The 26,425-nt window shown below is 37.3% G+C and overlaps 2 protein-coding genes across 5 annotated transcripts in view; both read right to left on the bottom strand.

The window, feature by feature from the left end:
* The window catches only part of LOC103138016 (rho GTPase-activating protein 12-like), a 75,270-nt gene extending 68,435 nt beyond the window's left edge, over positions 1–6,835 (bottom strand). For 2 of the 4 annotated variants that reach the window (XM_007552075.2, XM_007552077.2), the window contains exon 1: positions 6,575–6,833. The gene's annotated coding sequence lies outside the window, so the exon portion shown is untranslated. Of the gene's footprint in view, positions 1–6,574 lie in introns of all 4 variants that reach the window. The other 2 variants (XM_007552072.2, XM_007552076.2) reach the window with 2 other exon arrangements.
* A 2,640-nt stretch (positions 6,836–9,475) lies between these two features.
* LOC103138015 (kinesin-1 heavy chain) overlaps positions 9,476–26,425 on the bottom strand; it is a 22,755-nt gene continuing 5,805 nt past the window's right edge. Inside the window, exons 2-26 of the mRNA XM_007552071.2 lie at positions 24,630–24,717; positions 24,475–24,548; positions 24,289–24,393; positions 23,098–23,146; positions 22,595–22,650; positions 22,418–22,505; positions 22,188–22,312; positions 21,945–22,049; positions 20,565–20,710; positions 19,302–19,450; positions 19,016–19,203; positions 18,140–18,208; positions 17,728–17,934; positions 16,435–16,578; positions 16,142–16,333; positions 15,916–16,033; positions 14,620–14,675; positions 14,422–14,531; positions 13,704–13,805; positions 13,518–13,578; positions 13,367–13,438; positions 12,589–12,693; positions 12,233–12,449; positions 12,008–12,140; positions 9,476–11,255 (exon numbers count right to left, since the gene is read on the bottom strand). Of these exons, the coding sequence (XP_007552133.1) occupies positions 11,252–11,255; positions 12,008–12,140; positions 12,233–12,449; positions 12,589–12,693; positions 13,367–13,438; positions 13,518–13,578; positions 13,704–13,805; positions 14,422–14,531; positions 14,620–14,675; positions 15,916–16,033; positions 16,142–16,333; positions 16,435–16,578; positions 17,728–17,934; positions 18,140–18,208; positions 19,016–19,203; positions 19,302–19,450; positions 20,565–20,710; positions 21,945–22,049; positions 22,188–22,312; positions 22,418–22,505; positions 22,595–22,650; positions 23,098–23,146; positions 24,289–24,393; positions 24,475–24,548; positions 24,630–24,717 (2,763 nt within the window). The 3' untranslated portion in view covers positions 9,476–11,251. The remainder of the gene's footprint in view (positions 11,256–12,007; positions 12,141–12,232; positions 12,450–12,588; positions 12,694–13,366; positions 13,439–13,517; positions 13,579–13,703; positions 13,806–14,421; positions 14,532–14,619; positions 14,676–15,915; positions 16,034–16,141; positions 16,334–16,434; positions 16,579–17,727; positions 17,935–18,139; positions 18,209–19,015; positions 19,204–19,301; positions 19,451–20,564; positions 20,711–21,944; positions 22,050–22,187; positions 22,313–22,417; positions 22,506–22,594; positions 22,651–23,097; positions 23,147–24,288; positions 24,394–24,474; positions 24,549–24,629; positions 24,718–26,425) is intronic.

The following is a 26,425-nucleotide window of genomic DNA, read 5'->3' as shown; positions in this document are numbered from 1 at the left end:
CCAAATCCCAACATTTCTATGGACTTGTTGCACTGTGACGTCCAAAGATCCTGCTGGAGGAAAGGGAAAAAAAAGTGCTTGCTGCGGATGATGACTGCCATTGTTTGTAGCAGTCAAGTTGTCACCATAACACGCTAAATCTGAAATGTACATGTGGTATATAAAAAGGAAAAGGGACGCACTGCTTTGCTACTAATTTTCAACACTTCAACTAGATAACAAGGTCAGGAAGAAGTTTAATAAAGAAAAAGATAGCGAGGGAGAGTGAAGCAGTTAAGTCATGCTGGCTTGACTTTGACAACCAAATCCCAACATTTCCCAACCTTAGCATGTAGATGTGCTGCAGAATTTTGGTGTTTTGGTTCAGTAAAAAAAAAAAAAAAAGAGGCTACCCACACAGGGGTTTGAATTAGCTAATCAATCACCGTGATCAGTTATTAACAATTGTGTTAATAAACATCAAGCCTGAAAACATAAAACTTTGAACGGACTGAATGTTCTGTTCTTTATGTGGAAAATGTTTGGGTGTTTTTTTGGTGTTGAATCCTGATACATTAGTAGTGTTGTTGTCAGTCGGTTGCTATGGCAACAAGTCTGTGTGTATTGTAGCCAACACAGAGCGCAAGAGAAAAGAAGAATATGAATGTTTTTGTTGTTGTTCAACGATTTTTCTGTTATTTTTCCCACTGCTGTGCGCACTGCACTGAATTAATAATACTTACATCTCCAGGTTTCATTAGCCGTAGCTAACTTGGAATGCACATACTTTATGTCGGTGGTGTCCCAAAGTGCGGCGCGTGGGCCATTTGTGGGCCCCGAAACTGATTTTATGTGGCCCCCCCAACAGAATTTAAAAGCTACTGCAGTTAAAAAGTAAAACGTTTCCAGTTATTAAGCAGCATTTTCGATCAGCTGGACAGTAGCTTTATGAAGATCAGTGATTAGGTGTGATTAGGCTAAACGTGCCAGGATTATTCCCGATCCACTGGATAATTTCCCCACAGATTAAGTGGCTGGTCTGGACAGAAATCCATTAACCAAATGAAAAATACAAAGAACAAGAGGAAGCTTTCCTTGTTCACCTTTAACCTTTTAATTCAACCAGCTGCACTAGAGAGGACGACCATAAAATTAAAATGAATAGATTAAATCTGTTTTAGCACATCAACTGTATCAATTCATTTTTGTTGCCGTCTTGATGAGTTGGTTTAAATTGTTTACTTGAATACATCCCATTAAATAAAGCAAGACAATGTCTATTTGTGCCAAAGCAATCAAATTAAAATGATTTCCCAATGCAAAAACAGAAACATGTAAAACTCTGACACTTCTGGATGGAAATTAGAAATACATCATCATCATCAAAGAGAATAAATCCTGGGAAAAAGGCTTATTTTCCAGCTGTTTCTTGATCAGTGATGTCCAAAGTTTGTACCCTGGGCCCAAAACTGGCAAATTTAAACTACTGATGAGCCACAAAATTCATTAATTAAAAATGCAAAAATTTTGTTATTTTGACTTTTCTTTCCCTTTTTTACTCTTACCTGTTTAACAATAAACAAACCTTTTATTAAATTTGTATATTATTAAAAATTCAAAACATAAAAAAGGAAAACAAACAATTTCCTAATTTTCTCTGTCATTGATTTTTTTCTAATTTGTTGACCAAATTTCTTACTATTCTTGATTTGTGGTCAGGGACCAAACAAAATCAATTCAAAGGCCACAAATGGCCCTCAGGCCTCCCTTTGGAGACCCTTTATTTAAAGGAAGCAGAAGGAAACGCCTCATTTTCTGGTTGAAATCCATTTGTATAACAGAGATACAATCAAGTCAAGTTTTCTAAATGATAAATATTTTTAGTACAATTATGTTTTGTAACTGGGAAACTGCTTAGATTCACTTTAATTATTGGAAAAACGGAAATATGCTCAGACTTAAGGATGTAATGTGAGAAATGAAGGTTTTTCAACTTTAAATAGCATTAGAAGAAAATAGTGTATTAGCAAATAATAAAAACGTTTTTAAAAAATGGATCATTACAAACACTTTCAACAGTGTAGTTTGTATGTTTCTCTCTCTAAAGCAAATTATAGAAAGTTTTGAAAATAATTTAGCTGAAAACAATGGATACTTCCTGGCCTTTGTTCTTCATAAAGAAAGGCGTGAGGAAGATTAATTACCCTCAGGCTGTTTGTCTTTTTTACTTATCCCCACCTAGACTAAGCCTCTGCTTCTGCGTTGGTATTTAGCAAACCGCACAAATCTTCCCAGAGTCCAATCAGCAAAATCAGAGGCGGTACGTTAATTTAAAGTGATGGTAATAAGCTTTACAGAGAGGCATGGTCTGGAGGTTTGAGACATGAATAACAGAGTGAGGAAACATGCAGAAAAAAAAAAGCACGCCCGTCTCAGCTGCTGACCGTTTCACATGATTCCTGTTTGCAGGGCTCTGAGGCCGGGATGCCACTGATTACTGTGATTCGGTTGCTTTCATCACACAGAGGAAATCACTCACCCATTCTGGTGAAATCTGAGAGAAGGGAAGTAACACTGAACTTTTGTTACAGCAAGAGCAATAGTTGGAAATTTGCATTATAATGATGTACTTATAAAGATAGGAAGTTCTTAGGAGTGTTAAAACGTCTGTACTCATGAGGGCCAATGTGAATATTTTTATCATGACTCAGTGAAAACAGACTTGCAAAGTTTAGGGGAAAAAACTGTAAAAACATTTTCTAAAAACAGAAGTTTAAATACCAGATAAGGCTGAGTAATCTTGTTTAAAAATGAAAATCACAGATTTGTTTTCATACCAAATTCGATTATTTTTTTCTTAAAATATAATATAATAACATATTCATTCATTTTATTTTAATTGCATTTCCTTCAGGTTCAGCCAATCTTCCCATGACCGGCTCTGACAGGTGATCACAAAGTCCAAAACAAGAAAGAAAAAAAAATGTTTTAAAGTTTTGTTGTGAGGAAGAGATGCAGCAAAGGCCTCCAGATTGGGAACCACATACAGTTCCACCAATTACAGTTTTCTGGCCGATCACCGATCTTTGAGAACCGTGCCGTCCTAATTCTGATACTGATTTGTCTGAAGAGTCGCTTGATATATTGACAAAGTTGCTCAGTTGTCAAAAGGTGTCAAAGTGGCTGATTTTCAAACTTTTGGGGAGGTCGATAATAACAGTGGATGAGATCAGTTTCCCATGAAAGTATTGGTTGATTATCATAATTAGGGAAATCAAGGCTGATTTATCAGCCGAACGATTTGTCTGTGCACTCCTAGTAAATATCAGTTATCAACCAAAACAGCAGCATTAATATCGGATATCGGTATCGGCCTAAATCCTCATATCGGTGCATCCCTCGTTTAATAGACTACAAGTTGCTGGATACACTTAAAACATTTTCTTAACATGCATACATCAATGGATATTATATTTGTTGAAAAATACCTGAATTTTATCTAAATAACAGATAAAGCATCAAAAAACCATTCATTTTCCCCTTGATGTACTTTTCTGAGTTCAACAAAAAGAAATCAGATAAAAGTGGTAAACATATTCTTTGATGCATAAATTGAGATAATCTTATTTCATCATCTGATTCAGAGCTATCATCACCTGAAGCAGCTTTTTTCCATGATCTGCTGCAATTCTTGGACAAAAAAGAAAGGCAGGAGGAAGTAAGTGTCTGCTAGGATTGGTTGATTTCTGGTAAATAACTCTTTAGAGCAAACATAACAGCAGATAAAAGGTTTCTTGATGCATTGGTATTACAGAAAATAGAGGTGCTTAAGGTGGTGGAAAACCACTTTTATGACTATCTTTACCTGGGAAATTATCTATATTTTCTCTAAATGAAGAAGATAAAAGACAATGATTTTACACCAAAAAAATAAATACAAAAAAATCTGAACTTCCTCTTTAATATACATCTGTGCATAACACTACACTTAAAAAACGTAACTGAGCTAAATTAATTTTACAAAACAAATAGCCTATTCATAGCAAAAAGAAACTTTTAATTATTTATCATGCTATCAAAAATACTAAGTAGAATTTAATTATATTTTATCATATTAAATAATTACTAAATTCTGCCCATTGGAAACTCCTTGGTTTTAACTGCCCTGCATTTGAACCAAACATAATTAAATCAACAATTCTTATTGAAATCTGAAGTTTTTAAAATATTTGTATATTAATTGTCACTTTGCTGCTATAATATTTTTAAATAGACACTTTTCTGAGCGTAGACGTTTTAGTGACATGGTTTTTTATATCTCCTCAAGAAAAACTGGTTTGGCACAAAGCTTGTGATTTAATTAACATACATTTACATGCACCAAATAAGCATTTAGCTTCAACTCATTTCAAAGTCGCTGGTTTTGGAGTTTCAGTTTCAGGATCGTTTTGTGGGCGACTAGAAACGCAACTTAGCACTTCTATTGATAACCTCCCCCAAAAAACCTAGAGATAGAGTCAGCACTAACTCATGCGTAAGCGCTTCCTTTAAGGTGAATAACACAGTTTCACCAACTTAGACTTAAGACTTTTTAAGGTCATTATGAATTAAATTTAAGACCTCTAGCTCCACAGAAATGGATGAACTTTATCCAGATAACTGGCAATAAATTAGCACTTTATTCATGATAGACGCAAAAAAAAGCTGGCTCGCTGGCAAGGATATGTTAGCAGCTAGTTAGCGTAATCTCAACTGTCTCCAGTCACAGAGATTACATAGAATATACTAGATTAGCCAGTTCTGAAAAGACCAAATTAAAGACCAAATTACTTTTTAAATGAATTTCAGACTTTTTAAGTTTCTTTGACACACTGGATGGAAAATGACGAACATTAGAAATTAGCAGAGCCAGTCCAGCTGTGACCTCTGCATGCAGCCACACCAAATATAGGCCCCCAAGTTGCCCCAAACAACTCTGTTTACGCACAAACCGCCCCAGTTAGGAACGTCACACCAACACTTTCCAGGAGACCCAGCTCCCTGAGGTTCATTAGGACGAGTATAACCACAATCTGTCACACAGTCAGCTGCAGCCCACTTAAACGGGAACACACACAACCTGCCAGCGCACAAGCAGGAAGGCCGTGTCTGGAGGAGGCATCGGAGCAGGTCGTCCCACATTTCTCCTCCCACACAACCAATATCTCAACGGAAAAATGGTCCTTAATGTCAGGTGTCCTTGGGATGCTTTGGAAAATGTGCTATATCCACTATATATCTACGGCAAATAATGCATTATTTATTTGACACATAGAAAAGAAAACTGAAAAACAATGACGGACAAAGGTTAAACTGTGATTTATGGAAAACTTAAACCTACAAATCTAGTAATGCACCAATCATTGAGCTAGTTCTGGTTATTGGCACGAAAATGTTTTTGTTTTTTGCATGTTTGTTTGCTTTCCCTAATTTTCACTGGATTCTAAAATATCAAAGAACCTGAAACGCTTTTTATGTTCTTTCCAACTTTAATTAAACTAAAACTTAATCACACAAGTAAATTATGATGCGTCATAGTGTGAAAAGATTAATTCAAACTGGCAGATCAGATTAAAAAAATACAGTAGTATCAGCCCACAAAAGCTTGATTGATGCATCTCTGAATGAGCGCATCATTATATAAAAGGTATAATAAATATGAACACAACATTTGGGCCAATAATATCTGGTATTAGTACTGCTGTTGTTGCTGATAACCAATATTTAATTACATTATTATTTAGATTATACATGTCAACAAAATGAAACAAACATTCTGCCTACATCGCTTCTCTGCTTAACTTAACACAGATTGCAACATGACATACATAAACACCACATGTTTTTATCGCCCCAGTTTTACTGACCGGAAAGATATTTTTTTAAAAGTATATATCAGTATGTATCTATATATTGTTCTTTCTGTACTAAAATGGTCAGGACAAACAGAACTGATTATCTTTGTTGTTATTTTTAGCCAAAACCAATAATCATTTTCTATGTGAAGGTTTTGTGCTCCAGTTTTGACTATCAACCAACTATTTAAATGTAAAACTATGATTTATGAAGTGAGTTTGCTGTTATAATTTGACTGTCAATGTGAGATAAAAATACACTATAAACTACAAATAAATCAGATTTATTGTGATGCAAACTGAACCTTTAGGGAGTATAAATGGATGTTTGCTTTAAACAGATTTATTTACTTACTGTCATTTCGCAAAACTATACAATTTCTATCAGTTTTACGATTTAAAAAAAAGACAAATATATGTCTTGACTTGTATTATTTATTTTGACTTAATGTTACTAGTTCGCCAAATATAGTGAGAAAATTACATTTCCTGCTCCTGTTTTTATATTTACAAAGTGTGAAAATTCATTTATGCGCTTTAAGAACAGGCTGCAGATTTAATTGTAGCTCATGTTTATGAATTTTAAAGCAAAGTTTCGTCTTAAATGTCCACCGTCCTGCCTTAATCTGTCGCTAACATTAGCCTAGCTAATTAGCTTTGTGGCTAAAACATTCCTGAGTGTCCCAGCCAAAGATCCGCACCTGAACGTGCCTCCGCTTGTGAGTCCTCCGGGAAAGGACGGCGAACTCCGGCGCTCCTCTGCGAACTTAAATCCCGGGAAACTTTTCCCCTCGGAGCTGCCACCGTGTCCGATTGAACGGTTGTCTTTTTCTTATTTATTTATTTTTTTTAAAGTTTCTCGGACAATCCCGTCCTTCCCTGTTCGGTATGTGTGGGGTGGGTAATCCACAACAGTTCCCGTTCTCGTGGACTCTCGCCTGCTTCTGACAACTTCGGCAACCACCTTTCAGCAAAGATCGTCTACTCACGCGACATTTCACTGTGAAGACTTTTCAGCGGAAACGAAAAGATGATTTATTTACAGTGTGCTAAGATGTAATTATTTTGCGAACTGTGTGATATTGCGCATCCAGATATTATCAGTTGACTAAGTGTGCGTTTTTTCCAAGAGGCTCTTTAGATATTTGTCACGGAAATACGGTGAGAGTGAGGCATCGTCTTTATAAGGAATGACATGGTTCGAGCCCCTCAGGTGTTAAAGATGCAAACAGGGAATAAGCGCTCTCTCGCGGCAATAATGTAAAACTACAAGTGCTAGATAGATGCTTAAAAACAAAACACGGAGGTGCCATAAGTTTCTCCAACTGAACAGGAACAAAACTTTAGTTATCTTTGGACCTAAAGAGGAATCTACAGTCAGCACAACTTCAGTTATTACAGCTAGAAACTAGTGATCCGGTCTGAATCTGGGTGAACGTCCAGAATCACATAAAGACAGTTACAAAATCAGCCTTCTAACACGTGAAGAACATTTCTAGGATTAAAGGAGTCGGCCTAGTAGAAAAGCTCATCCAGAAGTTAATCTTTAGTGGCATTGTGCAACTGTCTTCACAGGTCTACCTAAAATAACTCTGTCCACCAGCTTCCTATACTTTAAAGACTTTAAAATACTCCCTTCTATAAATCACTGAACGTCACTGAACGGTTTAGCATCACATTAAAAATCTGCTGTTGTTATAGCAACCTTCCAGACCTCTCAAGTATTCAGGTTCTGGTCTGCTCTGCATCCCAGAACCATGTTTGGAGAATCTCCATGTTCTCCAAACATGGAGAAGCAGCATTCAGCTTATATGCTCCACAAATCTAAAACAAACTTCCAGAAAACTGCAAAACAGCCAAAACACTGAGTTCTTTTAAATCCAGGCTAAAACCCACCTGTTCAGAGTTGCTTTTGACTCATTATATCTGGAACATCATAATCAATTAATCAAATTTATTTGTATTGCTAATATCAGCAATAAGCAAAGTGCTTTACATTATAAAAACACAAAAAGTGACCAAAATATCATCACTAATTAAAGAACAAACATTACATTTTGTCAAGTGCCATGATAGACATCAAATATGTTGATCTTTAATTTATCGTTCAAATAGCAACTCTAAACAGGTGTGCTTTGAGTCTAGATTTAAAAGAACTCAGTGTTTCGGCTGTTTTGCAGTTTTCTGGAAGTTTGTTCCATATTTTTGGTGCATAGAATCTGAATGCTGCTTCTCCATTTTTGGTTCTGCGGATGCAGAGCAGACCAGAACTGGTCATAGGAGGTCAGTTTTTCTACTTTTCCCCTGTATCAGAATCATTTTTGCTAGCTTGTTTTATTTTCTTATAAAGCTCTTAATTACCTTGTTTACAAATAAAGCTAACTTGCCCATAAACTCAACTTCTTGTTCATTCTTGAACAAGATTGTTACATTTAAGCAAAAAGTAGAAACCATAAAACTGTTAACTTGACAATGGAAATTATAGTAACCAGACAGGAAAAGTGACCGATTTTCTCATAATTATTTAATCACACATACATTTACATCATGCAGTCAATCCAAAACTGTGATCTCATTAAACTTCCCGTCTCTGTCCATATCATCAGAGCCCTGTTAGACTTGTGCCCCAGTTCTCCAGGAATGATCCAGTACCGCGTTCACTGACCCAAACCCCACCCCCCCGCAGAAAAAAAACAAAAAAAAACAAACAAACTACTGTCCTTTAAAAATCGACCAACTATTACACAGTAATAAAAAAAGGCTACACTTTTGTTTTAATTTAGAATCAATGCAAAAACATAATTTCGGCAAACACCATAAGATCTTTGCAACCCATTTCATATCCAGTTTTTGGTGGTAGATCATAGGATAAACTTTTTTTTTAAGGTTTACGATCGAGTAGTTTTATCTACACTGCAAAAAAACAAATTCTTACCAAGTATTTTTGGTCTAGCTCCTAGTGCAAGAAAAAAACAACTTATAAGTAACTTTTATATAGATATAGCAGCTTATTTTAAGTCAATAATTCCTTTATATTGATGAAAATATATTAGCTCCATTGGCAGATTATTTCACTTATAATACATTTTTCATTTGTTATAAGTGAAATAATCTGCCAATGAAATTAGTACATTTTTTGTTGATATTAAGAGATTATTTACTTAAAACTAGCTCCTGTATCTAGTTTCAAAAATTAGTTTCTAATATTTGAAACTAGTTTCTAGTTCTAATATTTGAACTAGAAACCAGACCAAAAATATGCAACATTTTATGTTTTTGCAGTGTAATCCAGATTATCACAGACGTCTAGATATTCCTCTCTGCACCTCATGAAACACAATGACAGCCATTTATTCTCTTCACAGGGCTTTGGAAACTTCTTTACACCTCCAAGCTAAAACAGCCGCATAATGGAGTGCTTTTTACATTTTTTTTACTATTCGTTTTCTTTTCAGAATAGTGCGAGAAAAACCCGACTTTCCTGTCTAAACGTGACACCATCCTCCCTTTGGAGCTGGATTTGCTCCAGTGCTCTCACTTTTTCCTTTCCATTGAGGATTCTTTCATCTGTTTTCATAATTAAACGACAGAAAAGCAGCTCTTTTTTCTTCGTCTCAGCGTTATAAAAAGCTGTTTCAGGTTTCTAGTGATGAAAGAAGCCTTCAATGAGAAACAAAAGGAGGAGTGGCAGGAGCAAACTGACCGACATACAGTGTATCTTACAGTATATTGCACTTATGCAAGGTGTTAGTGTTCTCATGCTGGGGTTCAGCTTTCTCGCCAATGCACTGGGGCTTTAAAGGATTAACACAAAAAACAAACGCGGTGGAAACTAAAATAAAAAATATACAACAAATACAACACTAAAAAAAATCCTACACCCGCTGGTTAGTTTTAGTTAAATAAACCCTTTTATTTTCACCGACGTGACGACATAAGATTAATGTGCAATTTGTGTTTTTCCTTCCTTTGACCTCGCTGTTCCTGACTGGCTGATCAGCAGCGAGGATCCAATCCATCAACCCATCTCCCAAACTTATCGATCAAACATCTACACCATCTATTGAACAATAACAGCACATAAAACCCAGCATAAAACAGGTCTTACATCTACAAAAAAAGAAGAAAAAGTAGGGAAGAAGATGATTGAAGAAGCGAGGCACCCTTGTAGAGAAATTATTTCTTTAGCTCCTGGACGACGACGATTGTGTGACGATTGTGAGTTTCAATTTCTGTCTAATCGGCTGCAGTTTGTGTGCTGACATACATAAATAGAGTCTATTAACAGCGACGATACCCACTTATATTAGTTAAAAACATTACATTTAGCAACTTTGTGCAGGCTAAAAGGGTGGAAGTTTGCTGTGTTAACCGGATCATTCTCATTTTCCCACTTCATCCCTCTGCATTTTACAAATCCTTCCAACGAAGCCACCAACAAGTACAGTTTTAATTCAACTTGATGATAAAAACAAATGGCCTCCACAGGTATTTAGTTAAATACATCTACAGTACAACTGTTGCACGGCTTTCTTTTTCATTATTATTATTATTATATTTATTATTTTTAAATCCTTCTTTTTAAATTTTTTTTAGCCGTTTCCTTGCAGTTTTCTCTCCGGGGAAACGTGTGCAGTAGTGCCGATTTTACATCTGTACAAGCACAGAAACAGTAGTGTTCGACACCTTCTACTCGACGCAAAACAAGTTTAATTTCCTCCTTTATGAAGCATGTAAAATCTATACAGAGAAAACTGTGGTTAACTCAGAAGACGTAATAAAATGTACAGAAGTTAGCCTATAAGGTCGAGCTCTTTTCTTCATTTTTTTGGTCTTTTTTTTCCTCTTTTTTTTTTAGGAGTTTGTTTTCTTGCTACCGTTTACATTCAGCTTGGCACAGTGCAGAACTACTCGCACGAAGACGACGGGTGATGACAGACTGTGCAAAACAAAAACGAAACCGAAGCTAAACATTCGAGATCGTGCACGGTTTCGCTCACCAAAAAACCCCTCAAAAAAACAAAAAACAAACAAAAAAGGCTGCGTTCGAGACTTCGTTTGGTTTGCTGAATAAGAATATTATCCTGCTTCTTGTAAATTAAAATTACTGTTTCTTTTCATTTATTTAAATTATTATATCCCATAAGAGAAAGAGAGATATTCATATTGAGAACTAGAGGAGTGAGGGGTGGGTGGAAGTGTTTGGGGAGCTGTACAGGCCGGGAATATTTATATATATATATTTATAAATCCAAAACTCCTTCGTGGCTCCGCAGCGGCACCAGTTTGCTGTAATGGAATGACAGGTTGTCGGGTGGGTGGGCAGGTGGGTGACGTTGCTCTTCTTCTGTGGTGTCATTCTTCTATTCTGCGGCTCTTCAGCTGTGGAGTATAACAAAACAAGATGGCGTCCATAAAACATCACACTTAAAGAATGAAAAACAATCAAGCTGCTGGTTGTTTCAGCTTGAAAGAAGTATTGCTGAACTTTTTACTCATTTTGTTACAAACAAAATATTGACTGTGTCTTATTTGGTATTTATGTGATAAACCAACAAAAAGAAGCACATGAATGTATACTTTAAAGTTTCAGTATGTAACTCTTAGAAGATGTTTTTTTAAATATTTGCTGAACCAGTCACCATGTTGTGACAGCATGTAATAAGACAGATATTCTGAAAATCTTTTCCACCTCCTCTGTGAGCTGCTGCTGCCATCTGAAGACCAAAAAACAACCAATCACAGCCAGGAGGCGGGTCTTAGTGCTGTCAATCTCCTGAATGCATTGGTGGTTATGCTAACTAACATTAGCATTCATGACAGGCTCTGCTGATGGGGAAAAGTATCAGAGAGCAAGAGAGTGAGAGATAGGATGAGAAGCGCACATGGGCATGATTGACAGCACTGAGACCCGCCTCTTGGCTCTGATTGGTTGTTTCTATCTAGCACTGGAAGAAGACAGAGGAGCGTTATTTTTTCCACAGATTATCTGCCTCATGCTACACTATCATGACATGGCGACAGTTTCAACAAACATGTAAAAATATATTTTGTTTTATAAAAGTTAAGTACTGCAGCTGTAAGTGTGGGAACCCATGTATAATAACAGCAAACAAAACGTCTTCTGCACTCACTTCTTGTCCGGCTTGCTTCCTCCTCCCCTGATGGCCACCGGCTGGCTGTTCTGGTAGAAGCCGCCTCCGCTGCGGTTGATGTTGGGGTGGGTTGGAGATGCAGCCGGCGGCTGTCCGGGCCGGATGGGTTTGGCTAGAGAAGTGGTGAACAAGAACGGATTTGTCTTTTATTACAGCTCCAGAAAACATGAATAGATGCGCTTCCCAGCTCGTCCGCCTACTAACCGATCTGGGCCGAGTGTCCCCTCCGGGCCATGTTCTTGGCCCGGACGGCTTCCTTGATGCGGTCCACCTCCTGCTGGTAGCGCTTGCGGTCGCGTGCGGCGTTCTCCTTGGCCTCCTTCAGTGCAGATTCCAACGCCTTGACCCGCTCAGCCGTAGCGCGAAGACGTTTTTCCAGTTTTGGAAGCTCACAGCGCAGGTCTGCATTATCACGAACCAGCTGGGGAACAAATTCAGTTCGTCAGAAAAGGATCACAGGAAAAAAATCCGGTTGGTAAAATAAAGCTAACTGAGCAGCAGAGAAGTGGTTACCATAACAACCAAGATGGTAGAAGCGTTTAAAAAATGGTGACTCCTACCTGTTTGTGAACCTTGGTGAGTTGCTCAAGATTGTTCTCAAGAAAGGAGATTTTCTGTTTTTGTGCCGCGCTGCCTCCTGTGTCATCAGAGTCCATCTCCGCACTCTGAAAAGGTAAATAAAGTACAAGTTACAGACACAAATAAGTAAAAATCAGTGACTGTAGGGCTGAAACGATTAATCGGATTAATAAATCGATTACTGAAATAATCAACTAATTTAATAATTGATTAATCGTTAACGGGATTATACAAAAAAACTAAAATAAAACGCATGCTGGAAGAACACCACACTCAGAGGAGTAATAAAGCCAAAAAAATACATAAATACATACATATGTTGAATTTAAGATAAAAAATTAATTTGTTTGTAAATATGTTCTACCCAGAACTCAAGCGCCATTTCTAGCCTCACCTGCATCAAATTCTGTTTAAAAAAACAAAACATATCAAGCACCTTTTGCTGTCCAATTATTAATTGACCAACTGAAAAAAATATCATCACACACTGAAGTATTTTAGCTGTAGAAGCATCCTACAAATGATCGTACGTTCACTAAAGAAACGCTGCAATTGCATTTTAAGCAATAAAATGTTTATTTTAATGGATTAGTTATTGACTAAATTATGTTTACTTGCATTTTTTAATGCGTTTCTAATGCTGCATAAAAAATTAGCAGAATGTGGCAATTATTTTTATCCAATAAATTGTTAATAAACATTACTTGCAGCCCTAAATAAATCAGTGCCACACACACATTTAAGATAAAAAGTAATCACCTTCTTGACTCTGGTAGCCAAATCCTGAACAAAGAGTTTCCTCAGGTTGTGGAGAGTCTGCAGCTCTTTTGCCTGCAACAGAAAAAGATCAAATGAGGTAAAAACTCAAAACAAGTAGAAGTAATGCAGCCTAAGTCATTACTGAACGCACCACTGTCTCTTCCAGCCCCTTCAGGTCCTGTCTGGCCTGCTCCCGTCTGTCCTGCATCACCCTGAATAACAGGAAGCACATCAGAAACGGTAACCGTGTGTCAAACGTCAGCAGTCACATGCAGAACAGCAGTCAAACTGATGAATCTGCACCAAGCTGGGCTTTCTGTACGTGTGTGAAACCTACGTGAGCTCGTGCAGCTTGCGGCTCTTCTCCTGGTCGGTGGACTTCAGCTTCTCGTGCTCCACTTTGAGCCTCTCCTGCTCCAGCATGATCTTCTGGTTCAAGCTGGGAGGAAATAAAACCGAGTAACGATTAAAATATCTGCCTCAGTGCACCATCTAAACTCAATACGAGTAGATCTAAAGTTTAATCTTCCTTTTATATTCGTCTGAGTAAAGCAGCACCAGCAGACACAAACTACAGTAGGGTTGGAACTTTAATGCGTCAATTCTGATTAATCTATATCAGATTTCAAAGGTGATCTAACATTTTTCCTTGAAAATGTTAGAATAGATCTGTGGGTTAAACAAAGCATGTTTAACCCACATGTTCATTACAGTTCACCAATATTTTAATTTACACATTTTTTTTAATCTGATAACTTGATTAATCGTAAGAATAATCGATAGATTACTCGATTACTAAAATATTCGTTTACAACAGCCCTACTTCAGACCCAAATGGAAGAACAAAAACATATGAAAAAGTGAATTCTGCATAATCGGTCTTCTTTGATGTTTCCCCTTTGTTGAGCTCATATATCCATTTACTGAATAATTTAGCAACAAAAAAGGTTACTGGATTGAAAATGTTGCTTATTTTGTCAACATATAGTTTTCAATTAATTGCGATTAATTACAGAGCCTGCATTTCATTTGATTAAAAATTAAAGAGGTCTTACTCCTGCAGCTCGGTGATGAGTTTCTCCTTGTTGTCCAGCTCGTCTCTCAGGCTGCTGATCTGTTTCTGGTGGGCTTCACGGTGGGAGTGGATCTGCTTCTCCACCGCTTCCTGAACACAAACAGAAATATAATTTTAGACATTTTACACGCAGATTTAACTTCAGTTCCCATAAAGCAGTGATTTAAATGAGACTTACCTTAACTTCATTAGCAGTCTGGATCTCATTTTCCTTCTCCATTGCATGAACTTTCTCTGTACAAGAGAAGATTCCCATTGGTTAAAAAAGGTCAACATATTGAAATAATCAAATGCAGTGAAACAGACAAAGTTTTAATTGACTTTTTTAACCGTTTTACGAGCAAAAAGCATTCCCAACAACCTAATAATATTCCAAATAAAGAAACAGGTGGGTTGTTTCCATAACTCTACTGCTACAGAGTTCTAACTCAGTAGCAGTCACAACTCTGGGTGCCAGGTTCTTTAATTAACTCCCGATTCTGTTAGGTCATAGCAAATTTAACACCAACTGTGGATAAAGTTTCATGATAGATGTAAAAAAAGCTAGTTGGCTGGCTAGCTAGCAGGGGTATGTTAGCAGACAGCGATAGCCTCAACCGTTTCAAGTCACAGAACACAATGAAGATGTCTTAGTAACTTGGTACCATCACCTCTCCTTTTAAAATGGTCATGAAATGTCCTTCATCTCTGAATATACAAATAAACGGCATACACACTGCAACTCAAACTTATGACAGAAAAGTTTTGCACTAAAAAAACAAATCAAAACAATATACTAGATTAAGCAGTCTTGTCAAGACAAAATTTAAGCTCTGATTAATGTCTTTAAGGCCAACTTACTTTTTTTCAAATGAAGAAAAAAATTATATAGCTGCAGTATATAATTTTTTATAAAATATGTTGTCATATTTGTTGAAACCGTCACCACGTTGTGACAAAACGGTATGAGGAAGAAAAAAAAACTCCTGCCTTCTCCCAGTGCCAACTACAAACAACCAATCAGAGCCAGGAGGCGGGTCTTAGCGCTGTCAATCTACCTCCTGGTGGCGCTACTCTATCCTGCTAGCATAGAATGTTGTTAATGCTAAGGCTAATTAGCATATCCACTGATGACGGTAGATAAAAGATTTTCCTGTAACTACAAATCATTTCTTTGCCATTAGTAGATTTAGCAGCGACAGCGCAAAGACCCTCCTCCTGGTTGTGATTGGTTGTTTTTGGTCGGGAGCGGTGCATTTCTTCAAATGTTAAAAGAAACTCAGGGAAGAGGTGGAGGAGGTCGACCTTTTCACAGATCATCTGTCTCATATTACACCATTACAACACAGAAAACAGTTTTAACAAATATCTAAAATTCTTTTAAAAAGTTGCATACTGCATCTTTAGGACATTTTAAGGCCTTAATTGTAGACAGATAAAAGTAAGAGTCTTGAAGGATGCTCATACACGCTGACTCGATAAAAAAGAGACGTACCCTGAGCGCTGAGCTTCACAAGCTCCTCATTGAGCGAGTCGACGTTCTCCTCCAGCTGCCTCTTCTTCTGCTCCACATTCTGGAGATACTCAGTCAGGGACTTGATTTTAGCCTCATGCTGTGGACAGACAACATTCCTCATGCTTACAACAAAGATAACCATCAAGAACATTCAGAAACAGAGGTATTTGTACCTCCATATAGACGTTCTTAAAGTTTTAAATACCTGGGAGATGCGCAGCTGACAGGCAGCCAGTTCTTTCTCGTTCTCGTCCATCTTTTTGTTGCTCTCAGACTGGATGCCCTCCAGCTGCTTGCAGCGCTTCACCATCGTCTTCACCTCCGACTTCAGCTTGCTGATGTAGAGACGAGCCACTGTGAACTCCTCGTCTATCAGGCCGCTGCCGCCCTCGTGTTGCTACGAAATTACCCCAAGAATCAAAAAGGATGAGATTAAATTAAACGGAAGGAAGAAAAAGTCAAACATGAGAGAAAAAAATGCAGAAACAGTCCTGGTACCTTGATGTCATTGCTGCCAACAGCAATGCCAATTTCAGCCAAGTCTTTGAGCAGAGATGACATCATCTCAGTCACTCTCTTCTTCTGGTGATTGGACATTTCCTTCAGCTTCTGGAGCTCAGAGTCCAGAGAGGACAAGATGGACTGCAAGCAAACAGGAGATTATAAAACATTATTCATTACACTGCAAAACTACAACATCTTACCAAGCAGTTGTGCTCTAGTTTCTAAATGTTAGCACACTTGAAAAAGACAAAACTAACTTACAAGTAAATTTTCAGCAATATTGATGAAAAGGTACTAGTTCCCCTGGCAGATTATTTCACTTATAACAAAGGAAAAATGTCTTGTTACAAGTGAAATAATCTGCCAATGAAACTAGCAAATTTCAATATTAAGGAACTACTCACTTAAAACAAGCTCCTGTATACTGCTGAAAAGCTACCTATAAGTTAGTTTTGTCTTATTTCAAGTGTACAAAGATATTTGCACTAGAAACTAGATAAAAATACCTGGTAAGGTTTTTTTTTGGCAGTGTATTTATGACTGACACAGTGAAACTGTGTGCTTGAAAGAGAGATAATCTGGCCCAGCCAGAGTTGAAGCTTAACCTTTCGACAGTTTCTCGTGACAATAATAAACCAAGTCACCTGACTGTTGAAATACTCGGCCATGTTTGATGAATTAATTACTTCCTGTCTCCACTGCTGCATTGTCTGAAAGGGATTTACTTTGGTTTGAAACTGAAATCACATTGAAAATATATTTTTTAAGGGAAATCCGACTTCAGGCTTGTGAATAATAGTATCATGGATAATTATTAAAGATTTCATGCCAGGTTACATTTGTGGCTAGATGTAGTAGATGTAGTGCTAATTCAAAAACAAATATTTTAAAAAAACATTAAATTGACCCATTGATGTTTTGACAGATCAATTTAAAAGTTTCTTACATTTTAAAATTTTTAATGTCTGTGACATGCTGTATCATTACAAAAGATATGTTTTTCTTTTCTTTGTTATTTGCACATAAACTTATTGGCTATTTTACATTTAAAGATGCATCTACATGGATGGTTGATTGCTGCTTAGTTGCTCATGGAATCACAAACTGACTAAGATTTACTTGTTCCAACTTCTTTTCATTCAAAACTTTTATGTTCAATTTTAAACTGTAAATAAATAAATGAAGCATCTAGCTCTGCTACTGTAAGGTATCTGAGTAAAAACAACTCAGATACCTTACAGAATCTGAGTTTTTCTGTGGACGTGACTTTTTCTGTGCCATCCTTACAGATTTTTGGCTGAGCTCCTCACTGATGGACTCAAACTCCTTGGTCTTGTCCTCCACCTCCTGGCTCTTTTGGTCGTAGTTGACAGCCAGCTCCTCCAGGGCCTGCAGCACCTCCTTCACCTCCTCCTTGGAGGCCTCGTTCTCCGTCTGAAGGCGGTTCAGCTCCGCCTGTAGGTTCTCGTGATCCCTCCGGGAGGAAGCCAGCAGCTGAACAACATGGGCCATTAGGTTTTAAACTTCTCAGTAAGAGAGAAATAATACAACATTTTTACTGTTCCTACAGGTCAGGAATATTAAATTAAATCTGTTTTAGCTCAGTTTAATTCACTGACTTGTTGTCTGCAACCCCCAGTGTCTGTTAAACTACATTGAACATTTCGTCCTTCCCATCTGTTGGACCTTCAGATCTCACCTCCTCCTGGTCGAGCATCTGCTGCTTCAGCTTCTCTACCAACTGGCTCTGCTGGTTGATTTCTTCATCCTGAATATTAAAAAGGCAAAAAACAAATTTAAATTACAAGACTGACTTAACAACCCCCAACTACAAAACCAGTGGCAATTGTTTTCCATATCTGAAGCCAAAAAAAACATAGAAAAATCAGCTGAATAAGGGATTAACAAAGCAGATTTTAACATTTTTAAGAATATTAACATAAATAACACAACAAAGCTTTTCTTCTTCATCATCAACTCTATTCATTTCTCCCTTTTCCAGCAGCCATTGTACAGTAGTAAAACCATCTGACCAAACATGCTGAAATTCCATATGGGTTGCTAGGTGACGCCGCTGGGGTTGCTAGGTAACGGCACAGAGCCTGTGAATGCGTCTTAATCAGGAGGTTTTTGAAACGGCTCACTTTCTAGACGCCAAAAAAAACATTAACTTATTGTTTCCTGCTAAAACAAAAATGACTGCAAGGTTTTTTTTAATGCTTGGGCTGATTTTAGAAGAAGTACAGATCCAAAAAGAAATACAAAAATGTTTCATTTTACATAACAGATCCCTTTAAGCAACCCGGAAACACTTAACTGATACTTGAAGCATGTATATAAGGGTCTAAGAATAAACTCTGTCACTAAAGGGAACATAAGAGCCTGAGAAACACCAACATTTGCAGCTGAATCCCAATTATTTTGATACTTGCTTTCACTGAACCACTACACCAAATGTTGATTCCTGCGGTTTTTGCAGCAGAGCAGCACAGTGCCACACTTCTTTAAGGCTTGAATGGAAACCTAAAACTATATTCATCTACGTTACAGACTGCTGCAGTTTGCTCTGCCTCACCTTATCGTCTAGTTGTTTGTAAAGCTTCGTCAGCTCTGCCTCACACTTGTCCTTCTCTACGTCGGTGAGACGAACGCCGGGCACGTTGGGCGTTGAGGCCGACTTTTCGTTGATGATGTTGTCCAGAGCAAGCACCTCGGCGTTCGCCTTCTCTTTGTCGAACTGCTCCTCCACGGGAACGCTCTCTCCTGGTGTCGAGTAAAGAAAACAGAAAAAATACACAATGAGGTCTGCAGAGAGGTGGTTTAGGCCGGAACCAGTGAAACCGGAGCGGGTTCTGCCTCACCGTTTCTCCAGCGGTTGAGCTCGTTCTCCAGCCAGTTGATGGTGTTCCTCAGAGTTTTGTTCTTCTCCTTCTCCCTCTCGTATTTCTGCTTCCACTGCTCTGCTGTCAGCTCGATGTTCACCGTCACCGTGTTCTTAATGGTCTTTGCTCTGGATGTTTGAAAAAAATAAATGTACAAGAAAAAAATAAAAACCAGGAAACTGGAATGAATGTAATCAGCAAAGCAAGCTCCTAATATTTCAGTTTGAGAACAAAATTTCACATTTTTCTTTAATAATGCAAGTTTTTAATTAGTAATGCTTATCTTTTGGTGTCCCTGGGGTATAAATGATGCAACAGAAAGGCTAATTTATCCTGGAAAAAACACTTTTCTAGTCCAACCACTACAACAGTGAATTCATTTTAAGTTTGCTAAACTATTTGGACTGGTACGGTGATTCTAACACTGGTTACATTTACACAACATGCAAATACGACCCAGATTCGATTATGGATGATTGCGAGAGATTGTGCAAAGAGGAATGAAGAAAGATCCCTCTTTTTATATGCTCCAACCTTGTGAAAAATTAAAGAGAGATGCTGGTAAAAGAGAGCTGAACAAAGCAGTAACAGCAGGGCTGCCAGTTAATTATTCCCTTAACTGGCATTCATACAGACTGAGTTCCAAATTATACTCAAATTAAAGTTGGATTGCTGTTTTTCAGTCTAGGATCACAATAAAGTAACAAAATAAAAAAGACTAATTTATCTTTAGATGTTTTTGAAGCTGTAATTCACAATATTGAGGTTTTTCTAAAGAGAAATGATCTATAGTCAGATCACAGCTTCAATTACTACAGAAACTAATCATAAGGTCCAAAATCTGGGTGTAGTGATGGACCTTCAAAGAGACACAAAGACAATTACAAAATCAGCCTTCTATCACCTGAAACACATTTCTAGAACACGAGGGAAAAAACCTCCAGAAAACTGCAAACCAGCTGAAACACTGAGCTCCTGTCAATTAAGGCTAAAACCCCACATGCTTAAAGTTTATTTGGATTCATAATTGAAATTGATCAAAATATCTAATGCGATTTTACAAAACGTTGTGTTTATTCATAATTGGTAACTGTATTAAGCATTTAGCATGCAGAGCTCTTTGAACAATCCATGAAATGTGACATTCAAGTAAACTTGATTTCCAAACAAAAGAAGAGACCCAACATTCAGTCACTCTTTTGTGCCAAAAGTAAAGCTGTTCAGTCTGTTCTTCTGGGTTACCTTTGTCCAAACATCAGGGTGGATTTGGTTTCAGCCTCGTTGTAGGAGGAAGGTGAGCAGCAGATCACTATGGTGGTTCGACAGTTACCACCCAGAGAGTCCTGCAGGATACGGGTCATCTTGCTGTCTCGGTAAGGGATGTAGGCCTGAAAGCATGAACAGAAGATTGCATCGTAACGGAGCTGAATGACTAATTCATACTATTTATACATTATAAATGGGAAAAACCAAAGTTAGAAAAGAGAACAAGAACTGAAACACAGCTGGCATTTCCTGAACTGAGATGTTCCAGTCTGAAACACTGAGATTTAGCAGGTTATGTTTCTGTTCTCACAACTACCTGGTCATTACCAAATCACCTGATATATGATCACTTTGAGTAAAAACAGCCACGCTGCAGCAGGCTGCCATCGTTCCTTACAACACATTCTGCTCAGCGGGGAAGGAGACATCTCCAGACAATAGCTAATTTGTTTCAGAGCGTCATAAATATCTCAGCAGCTGTCCGCCGCAGGTTGTTTACAGAGCGAATGAGCTGCAGAACAAACCTACACTTGATCAAAGTGAAAAGGGTGAAATGAGAAAGAAAAGCTTGAGCGAGGCGTTGCTAGGAGGAGAGTTTTTATCTGCGCAAAGTTATTTCTGCGACATAAAGGACCTGTAGATGTCTTAAAATGGAAATTCAGCACAAAGAAAACAGAAAACATGTTTGTTTTCATCATGGAAGCTCAAGCTCCAGGCTGTGCAGCTGGCAAACAGGCTGTGCTCCTGTTCTTTCCGCTCTTATAAGTAGCAACGACTCATATTAAGACGTTAACATGTAATTTAAATAAAAACAATTTAAATAAAAATCACTGCCTCAGGGTGGAAGAGATTCGGTGCTCTGCAGAATAATTACGTCAAAACAGATACATGTTCATTCGGTTGTGGAGTAACAGTTTGTATATTAATTTTACTGATCAAATCTGCATTTTCAGGAAGCTTTTTACCCATTAATGTTAGCACAGATTTTACTTTCAAATTATCTTATCCAAAGTCCAATGTTGAAGATGTTCTGGACATTTGAGTATTAAAAAACAAAATTACCCTCCATTATCTGCATGTTCAACAAATCATAAAGCAACAGATTGCTCAGGTAGGTTGTAAATGTCAATAACTGGGAATCTGCAATGTTTCATGCGATTGATTGAACAGATACAAACTGAATGGATGGATCATAGACTGGACAGATGGATGTATAAATCAAAAACTGGAAGGATGACGGTTGTATGGAGGGAAAGATTAAAGATTGGATGGATGGAATCTGGAAATTTAAATATTTTTTCCTGAGTTATCCTGACTTTTCCCGGCTCTGTGGTGAATTAAAACAAAACAACTCACCGTTCCTTCAGCCAACGCAGAAATGACGTTTCCCAGAGATGACAGAGACTTGTTGATGTTCTTGGCTTCATCGAGCACGGCTCCCTCTGCACCGGTTTTACTAACCTGCAGACCACAGAAAAAACACCAAAACCACATAAGAAACCCAAAGCACAGAAGTGACACTGCAAACGTAATCACAAATTCAAGCAACGCAGCTGGAGTGCAACAAATATGGCTGATTATCTCAGACGTTTCTGTCACCTTTTCACTACCAGCCAGATCCACCAGGTAGAGTTTCCCACTGAGCTTCTGCTCTGTCTGAGTGTTCTCCTGCTTAACGTTTATCAGGAAGATGCTGTGACTCCTAGAGCTGTGCTCGTTCATGTCTAAGGAGCAAAAACGGTTTTGGTCAGAAGGTCACCTGCAGTAAAACCAAATAAGCCTGAAAATAAACAGTTTGAGTTGCTGCAAAGAGCAGGATGGCTTCTTACTTGTGACTGCTACATGTCTGTTAGATTTGCCTTCATCAATCGTGTCCATGACTTCCTCTGGGCTGCACACAAACCTCTCAGTGCAGCCCTTTAAAAAAAGAAAATGGGAAATAAAACAGGTTTATTCAGCTCCCTTAGCTGGTTTTACCAGATGTTTCACAGGACAGCAGGTCTCACCTTGACGTAGGGTACTCTGTTTTTATCTTCATGCACTGATAAATTGGTCTTCGACACTGGAAAGAAAGTAAAAGCAGTCGTTTCATAACACAAATAAAGGTTATATGAAGTCAAACAATTTTAATTGCATCAGTGCATTTCTCTTTGATTCTCCTAAATATCTGCACACCATTTATGAGTCTCTGACCTTTTCCTAGAATGTTTGTTCTTATATAAAAGCTAAAAATAAACAACTGAACTCCACCATATATAAAACTACCAAATATGTTCCACACCTTGTTTTCAGTCATAGCCACATATGACACTTTTAAACAGCCCACCTGTTGTAAACGTGGAATACTGACAATTAAAATTAAGAGCATTTATTGCTCAAACAGTCTGCCTCCAAGTGATTATAATAACTATTCCCTCTGTTCCAACATTTTTACGCTGTTGGCAGTTTTCTCTGTCACATCTGCTGCCACAGTTTGGAATAATTAAGGAAGGGCGACGGATTCACCTACCATCCAAAAGGTCTCGGATTTTGTCTAAGTAGATTTCAAAATATGAAACCTGCAAACAGAGAAAGATCCACATTATTTAGTTATTCAGCAGAGAGAATACACAAAAGCTTACTGGTTGTTTTGTTTACTATTGATAAAGCATTTAAATCTTGTAAAAAATATACATAATCAAGAGATGAGATTAAGTGTTTATTTTTTTCATCTTGTTTTAATTTTTATTTCAGATACAGTAACTTTCATGAATACCAATAAACTTTTACAGTACAACCATTAATTATGATGCATTTTAACAGGAGTGGAAGGAGAGAAAACCTGGATTGCCTTTCATTTTACATAAAAAACTGATTGGATGGTTTGTATTTATATTCATACGACAGCATAGTAGGGCCATTGGAGAGAAAAGAAAGTGTAAATATTCACCAAAAAACTCAAATTTTCAATTTAATCTCAGATTTTCTAGAAAAATAAAGACATTTCTAAGCCACAAAATTTTAAAATTAGCAACAACAAAAAAAAGTCGAAAATGTTCAACTTTTGGAAATTTCCGATTTTTATTTTAGTCTAATCTCAACATTTCTGAGTTTTTTCTTCTCCTATCCTGTTCTTGGATGGAAAAAAAATCTGTGAACATCAATGTTTAAGTATTGCCACAGATTCTGATTAAAATGTAGGCCTGGACTTTGACTGAGCCGGTCCAAGTCATGAATATGCTTTAGTCCTGCTCTACGTTTCAGTTGTTGTCCTGCTGGAAGGTGAACCTCGACTGCAGAATCTAAGCTCTTATAGCCTCTGAACTGTTTTCTTACATCACTGCCCTGCATTTATTCTATTCACACATCCTGATGCTGCCACATGCAATGCTCATTTTGTGCTACACACAAGGTTTTGCACGTTGACCATAAAGTTACATTTTGGTCTCCTTTTGGCAAACTGCAATTAAATGTTATTTTCTGTTTGTCGATCGCATAAAATCCCAATAAAATACTTTAAGGTTTGTAATATCAGAAAAATTTTGAATATTTTCTCAAGACTATTTGTTGCACTATGAGCTGCAAGACAAAAACCAGAAGTGTATTTAGAAAATAAACTGAAAAACACAGGAAACATGATGCAGCAGAACAAAACTGCATGTCATTTCTCAAAATAAAAAACCAAACCATGAAGAAAATGACATCAAAACAACATCCTTACTTTAATATGAAACTCCAGGTTTTCATCCATGGAATAGATGTAGTTGAAAATGTCCTGTACTATCCTGGGGATGATGCCCATTGCGTCTGTGTCATGGAGATTCCCCTAAAAACAGAAAGCAAAGGCAATTTAAAGAGAAGAATCTTAAATGTGATGACCTGAAAGTATTACTAAGTTACTTCTTACCTCCATGGTGTGTGTTTTCCCAGATGACGTCTGTCCATAAGCAAAAATTGTCCCATTGTATCCCTCAAGAACATCTATTTGGAAAACGGACAATAATAAAACGGTGAAACGACGATACAAATGGCTTCGGCTTTAGCTGAAGCTGCAAATCTCACCTTTTACAATCTTTTGGGCACAAGCATTGTAGACTTGTTCTTGTGTTGTATTTGACTGAAACACTCTGTCAAACATGTAGGGTTTACCCTGAAATAAAGAGGAAAATACCATGAGCAACAGTTTATCTGAAAACAAAGGACATTTTTACAACATGGCTGCAAAGCGCGTTTAACGTACTTCAACCTTTCACAAGTCACTTACATAAACCAACCACGATGCTCTCAGCTCTGTTCAGGACACTGAACACTTCACACCTACTTGCCAACTTGGCTCAGAAGCTCATGATGCTTTAGTGTTTTCACAAAAACAGTAAAAGTGTCACACACCGGCTTTAGCTGTGTGGTAAAAGGGAACATTTTGAACCTGTTTTTGAAAGAAATGGTTTGTGATTCATTGATTATCTAATGAGTGAAAACAGCCAATTTTGCCTATAATGGGGAAAAAAATACAAACTTTTCTTCTTTAAATGTATAAAAGCTAAAACAAAACAATAAAAATCTACTTTTTGTATTTGACAACACATTAAAACAGGATGATTTTCATTTGGGGGTGAGCGATATTTTGTGGTACTCTTGTGATAATGGTAAAAATGACAGCAACAACCATTTATTACTATTCTGGCTGAATGGTAAATAAATCATAAACGTACAAATCCTGCTTTTGAAAACCATATCCATGTCTAATGTCCTTCTTCAGGACACCAGCCACTTAAACGTTAAGTGTGATTTTTATCACTAAACTGCACACAATATTTATGTATTTATTCAGGCTCTCGAACAAATTGTGGAAAAAAATAGTCAAAATAATCCCAACACTATGGACAGTTTTGTTTTTTAAATATAATTAGATATTTATCACAACAACAAATCAAAAATCTTACAAGTAATTTATCACAATAAATGATAAACGATGCAGTAAATGATCACCCATATTTTCTACCCATGTTTTTTGGTGTGTGTTTAACATAAACCCGACAAATATTTGTTGAATTCTTCTGCGACATAACTCAGCAAACCATGCCAAGGCTTAAACTATACCACAACTTTCATATATATATATATCTCTTTTGTTAATGAATATTTAAAATACTTTGGGCAAAGTAGAGTACAGTAGAGAAATTGGGAGTAGATTGTTTTACCTCAGCTAATCTCTGTCAGTGTTATGATACAAGAAGTTTTTGGAAGTGATAAAACTTTAACATTACTGATTATTTTAAACCTGAATTCTGCAAAATGACCCAAAACCAGCTCATGAGCTTTAAGCAGCAGTTTAGGAGACAGTCTATTGGATCAAGCACAGTGTAGCTGATGTTGGCAACCTGTGAGCCAATCAAAACTTTGAGGCTCAATTCCAGTGAGAAGGCGATCAATGCAGCTGCTTTAAGATGGAAAGCGAAGGGCAATGAATCTGATGTTACAAGCAACTCTGAGGTTTGTCTGAGGCGGCGTGCTGCGTTTAGGGGATTCGCATTTCCAGTTGACTCATCTCTGGCTGTGAAGAGGTGTGGTTGTCTGAGGGATGCATGACAACTTGGAAAAGTATTCAAGTATGCCTGTCTCCACAAACTCTAATTGACGATAAATTATCTCAGAAATTATTGTAATAAAAGATAATCTTGTGGTTTTAAGACCATTTTCAAGTAACAAAAGGGTAATAATAATGCGAGAACATAGTTTCAAATATCAATAACTTTAAATTCACTGGAACTGGAAGACATTTTAAATATCCAAAACATACTCCTAATTTAAGCTAAAAGGAAAAAGAAGACATCATTGTATATATATATATATATATA

The sequence above is a fragment of the Poecilia formosa genome, unplaced genomic scaffold (assembly GCF_000485575.1).
Source record: "Poecilia formosa unplaced genomic scaffold, Poecilia_formosa-5.1.2 Scaffold45, whole genome shotgun sequence".
In the NCBI taxonomy this organism is placed as follows: domain Eukaryota; kingdom Metazoa; phylum Chordata; class Actinopteri; order Cyprinodontiformes; family Poeciliidae; genus Poecilia; species Poecilia formosa.
This window is presented reverse-complemented; position numbering and strand designations above follow the sequence as displayed.